This window comes from Oncorhynchus tshawytscha, unplaced genomic scaffold, assembly GCF_018296145.1.
Source record: "Oncorhynchus tshawytscha isolate Ot180627B unplaced genomic scaffold, Otsh_v2.0 Un_contig_57_pilon_pilon, whole genome shotgun sequence".
NCBI classification, from domain to species: Eukaryota; Metazoa; Chordata; class Actinopteri; order Salmoniformes; family Salmonidae; genus Oncorhynchus; species Oncorhynchus tshawytscha.
Window position 1 is genome coordinate 877,478 of NW_024609823.1, and position 12,523 is coordinate 890,000.

The window sequence follows — 12,523 nt, forward strand, 5'->3', positions numbered from 1 at the left end:
CTCTCTCTCTCTCTCTCTCTCTCTCTCTCTCTCTCTCTCTCTCTCTATCTCTCTCTGTGTGTTTGTCTGTCTGTCTGTCTGTCTGTCTGTCTGTCTGTCTGTCTGTCTGTCTGTCTGTCTGTCTGTCTGTCTGTCTGTCTGTCTGTCTGTCTGTCTGTCTCTCTCTCTCTCTCTCTCTCTCTCTCACTGTCTCTCTCGCTGTCTGTCTGTCTGTCTGTCTGTGGCTTTGGTCAAAAGTAGTGAACTATGTAGGGTGCCATTTGGGATGCAAACAAAGTAGTGTGGTCATCTTCTATTGTCTTGACTCTGATGGATTCCAAGCCCATTTTTCAAATGATTACTTGGGTGATTATTGGCACAAAAGCAATGTTTGTTAGCCAGCCCTATTCCAGCTTTGACCCGCAATAAATCAGCAACTAACCATCCACCATGTAGGAAACACTGGTGGTACGTCCCAAATGGCTCCTTATTCCCTACTTAGTGCACTACTTTAGACCAGGGCCATATGGCCTACACCACCTTCAACACTCAATATTTTTAGTTTGGGTGTATCAGTGAATTACACGCTCGTAAATTATTGTTATTATTGATTCATTAAGAACACTGAAGTACACTCACAAATGATTGTTAGTAATGTTGTTAGTAATGTTATTGGTTGATTAATTGTTGATTTAAATGATGATGATGATGATGATGATGATATGGTTGATACTCTTGCAGGTGTACAACATGTTTAACAGCAAGAGTCTGGGCGTCAGAATCAACATACGGGTCACCAAGCTGGTCCTGCTCCACAACCGCCCAGTAAGTTCTGACCTCTAACCTTTGACCTTCTTTGACCTTCTATGACCTCTTTGGAATCCTTCTGACCCACACATACTAAGTCGTTGAAGAGTCAGGGCCCACCCAACTGTTTTTTACTTAGTTTTATCATTGGCCTCAGGGCTTGTAATGTGTCCTCTGTGTGTATGAGCATGTGTGTGTGTGTGTGTGTGTGTGTGTGTGCGTGTCTCTGTGTGTGTGTGTGTGTGTGTGTGTGTGTGTGTCTGTGTGTGTCTGTGTGTGTGTGTGTGTGTCTGTGTGTGTCTGTGTGTGTGTGAGAGAGAAATAGAGAGAGTGATACAGAGAGAGAAAAAGAGGAGGAATGTGTGTGTGTGTGAGAGAGAAATAGAGAGAGTGATACAGAGAGAGAAAAAGAGGAGGAATGTGTGTGTGTGTGAGAGAGAGAAATAGAGAGAGTGATACAGAGAGAGAAAAAGAGGAGGAATGTGTGTGTGTGTGAGAGAGAAATAGAGAGAGTGATACAGAGAGAGAAAAAGAGGAGGAATGTGTGTGTGTGTGAGAGAGAGAAATAGAGAGAGTGATACAGAGAGAGAAAAAGAGGAGGAATGTGTGTGTGTGAGAGAGAGAAATAGAGAGAGTGATACAGAGAGAGAAAAAGAGGAGGAATGTGTGTGTGTGTGAGAGAGAAATAGAGAGAGTGATACAGAGAGAGAAAAAGAGGAGGAATGTGTGTGTGTGTGAGAGAGTTTCCCACTGTTTTCCCCTTCCTATTTTATTGCCTGTCTCTCTACTTTAACAGGGCTCTGGAGAGCCAGTCTAAATTGGTGTCAAGTGTGTGTGTGTGTGTGTGTGTGTGTGTGTGTGTGTGTGTGTGTGTGTGTGTGTGTGTGTGTGTGTGTGTGTGTGTGTGTGTGTGCATCTCAGCAGAGCAGTACTGATAAGAGTCAGTATAATAACGTGTCTGGGTCCAGCATCTGTAAATAGCTATCTCTCCCTAAACTCCCTCAGCACGGCCCCGGGGTTCAGTTTCTCTTAGTACAGATCTAGGATCAGCTTCCCCTCCCCCAATCCTAACCTTAATCATTAGTGGTGAAAAACAATTATTGATCAAATATCAGCAATTAGGGGGAACTTCACCCCTACACCCTCAGCAGGGCTTTATACCTCAATAATAGTACTGTATATAATGTCCCATTAGGAAAGTCACTACGACCAACCTCTGTGCCAGAACAAAGCGACACGGTCGATGTCGCCCTTATGCACAGTTCTAGGATCAGCTTGGAAAAGGCTCAACAGACTTTTGGCTAGCTTTCTTGAGGACACTTCATCCTAATACAAGGGCTTTTGTCACTTCTCCTCTTTCCACAGAGAGGGAGAGCTTCTATCAATTCTCCTCTATTATTGTCTCCTTATTGTCTCTTTGTTTCTTGTCTCCTTTCCTCTTCTCCTTCCCTGAGCCTGTGTGTGATGGTGTTCTGTTTTCTCCACAGGACAGGCTGAAGATGGGCCACCACGGAGAGAGGGCTCTGGAAAGATTATGTCCTCATCTCCTCTCATTATCTCCTTGTCTTGCTTCCTTCCCTGTTTCCTCTACAGGACAAGCTGAAAGTGGGCCACCACGGAGAAAGGTCCCTGGAGAGCTTCTGTCAGTGGCAGTGGGAGGAGTACGGCGGCCCCCGTTACTTAGGCAACAATTACGTGCCCGGGGCAGGGATGACATCCCACCTGTGGACACGGCCGTGCTCGTCACGAGGTAACTGTCATTGTCACTGTCACGCTTCCAATCACACTGTCACTGTCCAGGACTGGCACTGTGTCACTGTGTATCTGATATAGTCTCCTGCTCTCTCTCGCTCTCTCTCTCTCTCTCTCTCTCTCTCTCTCTCTCTCTCTCTCTCTCTCTCTCTCTCTCTCTCTCTCTCTCCCAGCTCTCTCTCCATTTCAATTTCAATTCAATGGGCTTTATAGGCAAGGGCCAAAGCAAGTGAAATAGATAACAAACAAAAGTGAAAAAATTAATAAAAATGAACAGTAAACTTTACACTCACAAAAGTTCAAAAGAATAAAGACATTTCAAATGTCACATTAGGTACAAATAGTTCAAGTACAAAAGGAAAAATAAATAAACATAAATATTGGTTGTATTTCCAAAGGTGTTTGTTCTTCACTGGTTGCTTTTCTTCACTTTTCTTGTGGCGACAGGTCACAAATCTTGCTGCTGTGATGGCACACTGGTATTTCACCCAGTAGATATGGGTATTTATTCAAATTTGATTTGTTTTCAATTTCTTTGTGGGCCTGTGTAATCTGAGGGAAATATGTGTCTCTAATATGGTCATACATGTGGAAGGAGGGCAGGAAGTGCAGCTCAGTTTCCACCCCATTTTGTGGGCAGTGAGCACATAGCCTGTCTTCTCTTTCTCAATAGCAAGGCTATGCTCACTAAGTCTGTACATAGTCAAAGGTTTCCTTAAGTTTGGGTCAGTCACAGTGGTCAGGTATTCTGCACTCTCTGTTTGGGCCAAATAGCATTCTAGTTTGCTCTGTTTTTTTGTTAATTCTTTCCAATGTGTCAAATAATTATCTTTTTGTTTTCTCATGATTTGGTTGGGTCTAATTGTGCTGCTGTCCTGGGGCTCTGTGGGGTGTGTTTGTGTTTGTGAACAGAGCCCCAGGACCAGCTTGCTTAGGGGACTCTTCTCCAGGTTCATCTCTCTGTAGGTGATGGCTTTGTTATGGAAGGTTTGGGAATCGCTTCCTTTTAGGTGGTTATAGAATTTAACAGCTCTTTTCTGGATTTTCATCATTAGTGGGTTTTCGCCTAATTCTGCTCTGCATGCATTATTTGGTGTTCTACGTTGTACACGGAGGATATTTTTGCAGAATTCTGCATGCACAGTTTCAATTTGGTGTTTGTCCCATTTTGTGAAGTCTTGGTTGGTGAGTGGACCCCAGACCTCACAACCATAAAGGGCAATGGGCTCTATGACTGATTCAAGTATTTTTAGCCAGATCCTAATTGGTATGTTGAATTTTATGTTCCTTTTGATGGCATAGAATACCCTTCTTGCCTTGTCTCTCAGATCGTTCACAGCTTTGTGGAAGTTACCTGTGGTGCTGATGTTTAGGCCAAGGTATGTATAGTTTTTGTGTGCTCTAGGGCAACAGTGTCTAGATGGAATTTGTATTTGTGGTCCTGGCGACTGGACATTTTTTGGATCACCATTATTTTGGTCTTACTGAGATTTATTGTCAGGGCCCAGGTCTGACAGAATCTGTGCAGAAGATCTAGGTGCTGCTGTAGGCCCTCCTTGGTTGGTGACAGAAGCACCAGATCATCAGCAAACAGTAGACATTTGACTTCGGATTCTAGTAGGATGAGGCCAGGTGCTGCAGACTTTTCTAGTGCCCGCGCTAATTTGTTGATATATATGTTGAAGAGGGTGGGGCTTAAGCTGCATCCCTGTCTCACCCCACGACCCTGTGTGAAGAAATATGTGTTTTTTGCCAATTTTAACCACACACTTGTTGTTTGTGTACATGGATTATATAATGTCGTATGTTTTACCCCCAACACCACTTTCCATCAATTTGTATAGCAGACCCTCAAAAGCCTTCGATTAAGTCAAAGGAATTTTTGAAATCAACAAAGCATGAGAAGACTTTGCCTTTGTTTTGGTTTGTTTGGTTGTCAATTAGGGTGTGCAGGGTGAATATATGGTCTGTTGTATGGTAATTTGGTAAAAAGCCAATTTTACCTTTGCTCAGTACATTGTTTTCATTGAGGAGATGTATGAGTCTGCTGTTAATGATAATGCAGAGGATTTCCCCAAGGTTATTGTTGACGCATATTCCACGGTAGTTATTGGGGTCAAATTTGTCTCCACTTTTGTGGATTGGGGTGATCAGTTCTTGGTTCCAAGTATTGGGGAAGATGCCAGAGCTAAGGATGATGTTAAAGAGTTTTAGTATAGTCAATTGGAATTTGTTGTCTGTATATTTGATCATTTCATTAAGGATACCATCAACACCACAGACCTTTTTGGGTTGGAGGGTTTTTATTTTGTCCTGTAACTCGTTCTAGGTAATTGGAGAATCCAGTGGGTTCTGGTAGTCTTTAATAGTTGATTCTAAGATTTGTATTTGATCATGTATATGTTTTTGCTCTTTATTCTTTGTTATAGAGCCAAAAAGATTGGAGAAGTGGTTTACCCATACATCTCCATTTTGGATAGATAATTCTTCGTGTTGTTTGTTTAGTGTTTTCCAATTTTCCCAGAAGTGGTTAGAGTCTATGGATTCTTCAATTACATTGAGCTGATTTCTGACATGCTGTTCCTTCTTTTTCCATAGTGTATTTCTGTATTGTTTTAGTGATTCACCATAGAGAAGGCGTAGACTCAGGTTTTCCACATCTCTATGTTTTTGGTTGGACAGGTTTCTCAATTTCTTTCTTAGATTTTTGCATTCTTCATCAAACCATTTGTCATTGTTGTTCATTTTCTTTGGTTTTCTATTTGAGATTTTTTAGATTTGATAGGGAAGCTGAGAGGTCAAATATACTGTTAAGATTTTCTACTGCCAAGTTCACACCTTCACTATTACAGTGGAACGTTTTACCCAGGAAATTGTCTAGAAGGGATTGAATTTGTTGTTGCCTAATTGTTTTTTGGTAGGTTTACAAACTGCATTCCTTCCGTCTATAGAATTTCTTAATTTTACTCAGTTCCTTTGGCTTTGATGCCTCGTGATTAAGTATTGCTCTGTTCAAGTAGACTGTGATTTTGCTGTGGTCTGATAGGGGTGTCAGTGGGTTGACTGTGAATGCTCTGAGAGACTCAGAGCGTTGAGGTCAGTAATAAAGTAAGAGATGAGCTATAGGTGTACCTACCATAGGAGTCCCCTCGAAGCCTACCATTGCCTATGTACATACCCAGCGTGCGACAGAGCTGCAGGAGTTGTGACCCATTTTTGTTTGTTATGTTGTCATAGTTGTGCCTAGGGGGGCATATGTGGGCTGTCACCTGCAGGCAGGTGTTTGGCCCCCTGTGTGCTGAGGGTGTCAGGTTCTTGTCCGGTTCTGGCATTTAGGTCGCCACAGACTAGTACATGTCCCTGGGCCTGGAAATGATTGATTTCTCCCTCCAGGATGGAGAAGCTGTCTTCATTAAAGTATGGGGAGTCTAGTGGGGGGGGGGTATAGGTAGCACACAGGAGGACATTTTTCTCTGTAAAGATAATTTCCTTTTGAATTTCTAGCCAAATGAAAAATGTTCCTGTTTTGATTAATTTAATGGAGTGAGTTAGGTCTGCTCTATACCAAATTAGCATACCCACTGAGTCGGTTCCCTGTTTCTCACCTGGTAGTTTGGTGGATGGGACTACCAGCTCTCTGTAACCTAGAGGGCAACCAGTGGGTCCGTCTCCTCTATACCAGGTTTCTTGCAGGATGACAATGTCTGTATTACCGATTTCTTTGGTGAAGTCCGGGTTCCTGCTCTTTAGGCCAAAGGCAGATGACCTCAGGCCTTGGATATTCCAGGATGATATAGTGAAGGCTTTTTGTTCCATAAAGTGTCCAATGTTGTTGGTCGTGTTTTGGCCTCAGGACAGTAAGTGTGAGCAGAGCCTGCTGAGCATCTGGTACATGCCATTGGCTTGGGCGAGTGTAGGAGTGGGGGTTGGTCCTGTTTGCCCGCTCACTATCTGGGCGTATGTGTAACTTCCATGTTGAGGCCCTCTTTGCGGGGGTGGGCTGCATGGGGTGGGCAGGAGTGGCATAGGTCTGATCTGAGGGGCCTAAATGGGGTGTGGGGATGGTTGACGTGGGGGGGTGTTGATTGGTTGGGGTGAGGGTGTGGATGTGTCTGGAGGTGCTGTGGTCTGGATATAGGTCCTCTTGCCGTGGGTCCTCTATGTGTAGGTCCAGGGGGGGTTCCTGCAGGTCTTGGAGGGTGTCTCGCTGGTCTGGGTGGGGTGTCTATTGATCTGTTGCTCCTGTGTGAAGTGTTGGGGATACGTTTGAGAGAAACTAACACATGTCAAATCATATTTTTCAACGAGATGGCCAGTCAATTTGAGAAACGTTATTGTGTAATCTACGTAATGACGCAGTTTTACGTTATTACGTAATGAAGTCATCACGCAATGACATCACAACGTGAGAGTATTTATCCTCTGCAGCAACTTTTATAGCAACAAATTGACCTGCTGCAGCTCTGAGAGACAGCAACTTCCCTGAAAATTAGTCTTCATTTCCTGTGGCGGTCCTCATGAGACAGTTAACACTTGGCTGCAATCCTCTGCAGCAGAGGGAACTCTGGGTCTTCATTTCCTGTGGCGGTCCTCATGAGAGACAGTTAACTCTAATGAACTTATCCTCTGCAGCAGAGGGAAGTCTTCATTTCCTGTGGCGGTCCTCATGAGAGACAGTTAACTCTAATGAACTTATCCTCTGCAGCAGAGGGAACTCTGGGTCTTCATTTCCTGTGGCGGTCCTCATGAGAGACAGTTAACCTAATGAACTTATCCTCTGCAGCAGAGGGAACTCTGGGTCTTCATTTCCTGTGGCGGTCCTCATGAGAGACAGTTAACTCTAATGAACTTATCCTCTGCAGCAGAGGGAACTCTGGGTCTTCATTTCCTGTGGCGGTCCTCATGAGAGACAGTTAACTCTAATGAACTTATCCTCTCTGGGTCTTCATTTCCTGTGGCGGTCCTCATGAGAGACAGTTAACTCTAATGAACTTATCCTCTGCAGCAGAGGGAACTCTGGGTCTTCATTTCCTGTGGCGGTCCTCATGAGAGACAGTTAACTCTAATGAACTTATCCTCTGCAGCAGAGGGAACTCTGGGTCTTCACGGTCCTCATGAGAGACAGTTAACTCTAATCATCCTCTTTCTTCATTTCCTGTGGCGGTCCTCATGAGAGACAGTTAACTCTAATGAACTTATCCTCTGCAGCAGAGGGAACTCTGGGTCTTCATTTCCTGTGGCGGTCCTCATGAGAGACAGTTAACTCTAATGAACTTATCCTCTGCAGCAGAGGGAACTCTGGGTCTTCATTTCCTGTAGCGGTCCTCATGAGAGACAGTTTCATCATAGCGCTTTTCCACATTGACTGACCTTCATGTTTTAATGTAATGATGGACTGTTGTTTCACTTTGCTTATTTGAGCTGTTCTTGCCATAATATGGACTTGGTTTTTACCAAATATACCAAATACCCTGGCTCTGTTCTGGCCATAATATGGACTTGGTCTTTTTGAGCTCTGTTCTTGCCATAATATGGACTTGGTCTTTTACCAAATAGAGCTCTGTTCTGGCCATAAGATGGACTTGGTCTTTTACCAAATAGAGCTCTGTTCTGGCCATAATATGGACTTGGTCTTTTACCAAATAGAGCTCTGTTCTGGCCATAATATGGACTTGGTCTTTTACCAAATAGAGCTTAAATAGAGTCTCTAGAGCTCTGTTCTGGCCATAATATGGACTTGGTCTTTTACCAAATAGAGCTCTGTTCTGCTCTGTTCTGGCCATAATATGGACTTGGTCTTTTACCAAATAGAGCTCTGTTCTGGCCATAATATGGACTTGGTCTTTTACCAAATAGAGCTCTGTTCTGGCCATAATACTTGGAGGGCTCTGGTCTTGGTCTTTTACCAAATAGAGCTCTGTTCTGGCCATAATATGGACTTGGTCTTTTACCAAATAGAGCTCTGTTCTGGCCATAATATGGACTTGGTCTTTTACCAAATAGAGCTCTGTTCTGGCCATAATATGGACTTGGTCTTTTACCAAATAGAGCTCTGTTCTGGCCATAATATGGACTTGGTCTTTTACCAAATAGAGCTCTGTTCTGGCCATAATATGGACTTGGTCTTTTACCAAATAGAGCTCTGTTCTGTAAACCACCTCTCCCTTGTCACAACACAACTGATTGGCTCAAATGCATTAAGAAGAAAAGAAATTCCACAAATTAACTTTTAACAAGGCACACCTGTTAATTGAAATGCATTCCAGGTGACTACCTTGTGAAGCTGGTTGAGAGGATGCCAAGAGTGTGCAAAGCTGTCATCAAGGCAAAGGGTGGCTATTTTAAAGAATCTCAAATATAAAATATATTTTGATTTGTTTAACACTTTTTGGGTTACTACATGATTCACATGTGTTATTTCATGATTTTGATGTCTTGTAGAAAATAGTCAAATGTAGAAAAAAATAAAGAAAAACCCTTAAATGAGTAGGTGTCCAAACTATATAACAAACCATTGTGGGACCAACAGCAATAAGGCATCAATAATAGTCATAGAAGTAGTAGTAGTGGAAATGGGAATACCATTAACAGGAACTACAACAACAATATTAATGAGAATAATAATAATACATTAAAGTAATAGTCATAGAAGTAGTAGTAGTGGAAATGGGAATACCATTAACAGGAACTACAACAACAATATTAATGAGAATAATAATAATACATTAAAGTAATAGTCATAGAAGTAGTAGTAGTGGAAATGGGAATACCATTAACAGGAACTACAACAACAATATTAATGAGAATAATAATAATAATAATACATTAAAGTAATAGTCATAGAAGTAGTAGTAGTGGAAATGGGAACACCATGGTAGGAAAGCCACAACATAGGAACTACAACAACAATATTAATGAGAATAATAATAATAATACATTAAAGTAATAGTCATAAAGCCACACAACAGTATGAGAAGCCTCACGACAGTAGTAGTGAAAGCCACACGACATGGTATGAAAGCCATTAACATGGTATGAAATACACGACATGGTATGAGAAAGCCACAACATGGTATGAAAGCCACACAACATGGTATGAAAGCCACACAACATGGTATGAAAGCCACACAACATGGTATGAGAAAGAAAGTATAAGCCACAGACATAGAAAGTAGTAGTAGTGAAAGACGACATGGTATGAAAGCCACACAACATGGTATGAAAGCCACACGACATGGTATGAAAGCCACACGACATGGTATATAGTAGTAGTGGAAATGGGAATAAAGCCACACAACATGGTATGAAAGCCACACGACATGGTATGAAAGCCACACGACATGGTATGAAAGCCACACGACATGGTATGAAAGCCACACAACATGGTATGAAAGCCACACAACATGGTATGAAAGCCACACAACATGGTATGAAAGCCACACGACATGGTATGAAAGCCACACAACATGGTATGAAAGCCACGACATGGTATGAAAGCCACACAACATGGTATGAAAGCCACGACATGGTATGAAAGCCACACGACATGGTATGATACACATGGTATAAAGCCACACGACATGGTATAGAAGCCACACGACATGGTATGAAAGCCACACAACATGGTATGAAAGCCACACAACATGGTATGAAAGCCACACAACATGGTATGAAAGCCACATAGACATGGTATGAAAGCCACACAACATGGTATGAAAGCCCACAACATGGTATGAAAGCCACACGACATGGTATGAAAGCCACACAACATGGTATGAAAGCCACACGACATGGTATGAAAGCCACACGACATGGTATGAAAGCCACACATGGTATGAAAGCCACACGACATGGTATGAAAGCCACACGACATGGTATGAAAGCCACACGACATGGTATGAAAGCCACACGACATGGTATGAAAGCCACACAACATGGTATGAAAGCCACACAACATGGTATGAAAGCCACACGACATGGTATGAAAGCCACACAACATGGTATGAAAGCCACACAACATGGTATGAAAGCCACACAACATGGTATGAAAGCCACACAACAGCCACACGACATGGTATGAAAGCCACACGACATGGTATGAAAGCCACACGACATGGTATGAAAGCCACACAACATGGTATGAAAGCCACACAACATGGTATGAAAGCCACACAACATGGTATGAAAGCCACATGATAAAGTATGATGATCCCATGTGTAACTATGTGCTGTTGTTTTTGTCGTCCTGCTTTGCTTTATCTTAAAGGTGAAATAATTGTATTTATTTTTTAAATTACATTGCACTTTTCACTGTCTGTCCTCAGGTTATGGCAGGAGGATGCATATTTGGCTGCCAAAACTGCACATTGAGGCTTTTCACACAATCAATTCTTTGTACTTAATTATAATTTTGGGAAAGAAAGATTCTCTTAGGTCTGAGTATTCCTCACAGTATAATGGGAAATACATCTCTGTCTGTACCTCTCCCCTGGAGCAGAGTGAGCACAGCCTGTCCTCTCTGGGCAGCCAGGTGTGCCTCTATAGCCAGACTGTGCTCACTGAGTCTGTACCTCTCCCCTGGAGCAGAGTGAGCACAGCAGCCAGTGAGCCACAGCCAGACTGTCCTCTCTGCAGAGTGAGCACAGCCTGCCTCTGGGGTGTGCCTCTATAGCCAGACTGTGCTCACTGAGTCTGTACCTCTCCCCTGGAGCAGAGTGAGCACAGCCTGTCCTCTCTGGGCAGCCAGGTGTGCCTCTATAGCCAGACTGTGCTCACTGAGTCTGTACCTCTCCCCTGGAGCAGAGTGCACTGAGAGCACAGCCTGTCCTCTATAGCCTGGGCAGCCAGGTGTGCCTCCTCACTACCTTTCCCCTGGAGCAGAGTGAGCACAGTCCTCTCTGGGCAGCCAGGTGTGCCTCTAGCCAGACTGTGCTCACTGCTCACTGGGAGTCTGTACCTCTCCCCTGGAGCAGAGTGAGCACAGCCTGTCCTCTCTGGGCAGCCAGGTGTGCCTCTATAGCCAGACTGTGCTCACTGAGTCTGTACCTCTCCCCTGGAGCAGAGTGAGCACAGCCTGTCCTCTCTGGGCAGCCAGGTGTGCCTCTATAGCCAGACTGTGCTCACTGAGTCTGTACCTCTCCCCTGGAGCAGAGTGAGCACAGCCTGTCCTCTCTGGGCAGCCAGGTGTGCCTCTATAGCCAGACTGTGCTCACTGAGTCTGTACCTCTCCCCTGGAGCAGAGTGAGCACAGCCTGTCCTCTCTGGGCAGCCAGGTGTGCCTCTATAGCCAGACTGTGCTCACTGAGTCTGTACCTTTCCCCTGGAGCAGAGTGAGCACAGCCTGTCCTCTCTGGGCAGCCAGGTGTGCCTCTATAGCCAGACTGTGCTCACTGAGTCTGTACCTTTCCCCTGGAGCAGAGTGAGCACAGCCTGTCCTCTCTGGGCAGCCAGGTGTGCCTCTATAGCCAGACTGTGCTCACTGAGTCTGTACCTAGTCAGTGTTTTACTCAGTTTTCTATCAGTCACAGTGGTCAGATAGTCTGCCACCATGTACTGTCTGTTTAGAGCCAAATAGCGTTGATTTGTTGACTGTGTGTCTTTCTAATAGGTGATATATTTTTATTTTTGCTTTGATGATTTGGTTGGGCCAGACTTTCTGTGTGCAGTCCTGAGGCTCTATGGGTTGGTTTGGGTTAGTGAACTGAGCCTCAGAACCAGCTGGCTAAGGGGACTCTTCTCATGTTTCATCTCTTAACATTGTAGGGCTGTGTGATGGAATGTTTCGGGAAGCTTGTTTTAATTAAGATGGTAGTCAAATGTGATGGTTATTTTTTCTAATAGAATTCCATCTATTCTCTCTCTCTCTCTCTCTCTTCTCTCTCTCTCTCTATAGCCTCTGTGCTCTCTGAGTCTGTCTCTTTTCTCTCTCTCTCTCTCTCTCTCTCTCTCTGTCTCTTTCTTTCTCTCAATGTGTCTCTTTCTTTCT

General features: G+C 43.8%; 1 protein-coding gene across 1 annotated transcript in view; it reads left to right on the forward strand.

The window, feature by feature from the left end:
• Positions 1 to 12,523, forward strand: part of adamts17 (ADAM metallopeptidase with thrombospondin type 1 motif, 17) — a 199,274-nt gene that overhangs the window by 54,312 nt on the left and 132,439 nt on the right. The window contains 3 exon segments of the mRNA XM_042319042.1: positions 721 to 804; positions 2,380 to 2,485; positions 2,488 to 2,536. Of these exon segments, the coding sequence (XP_042174976.1) occupies positions 721 to 804; positions 2,380 to 2,485; positions 2,488 to 2,536 (239 nt within the window).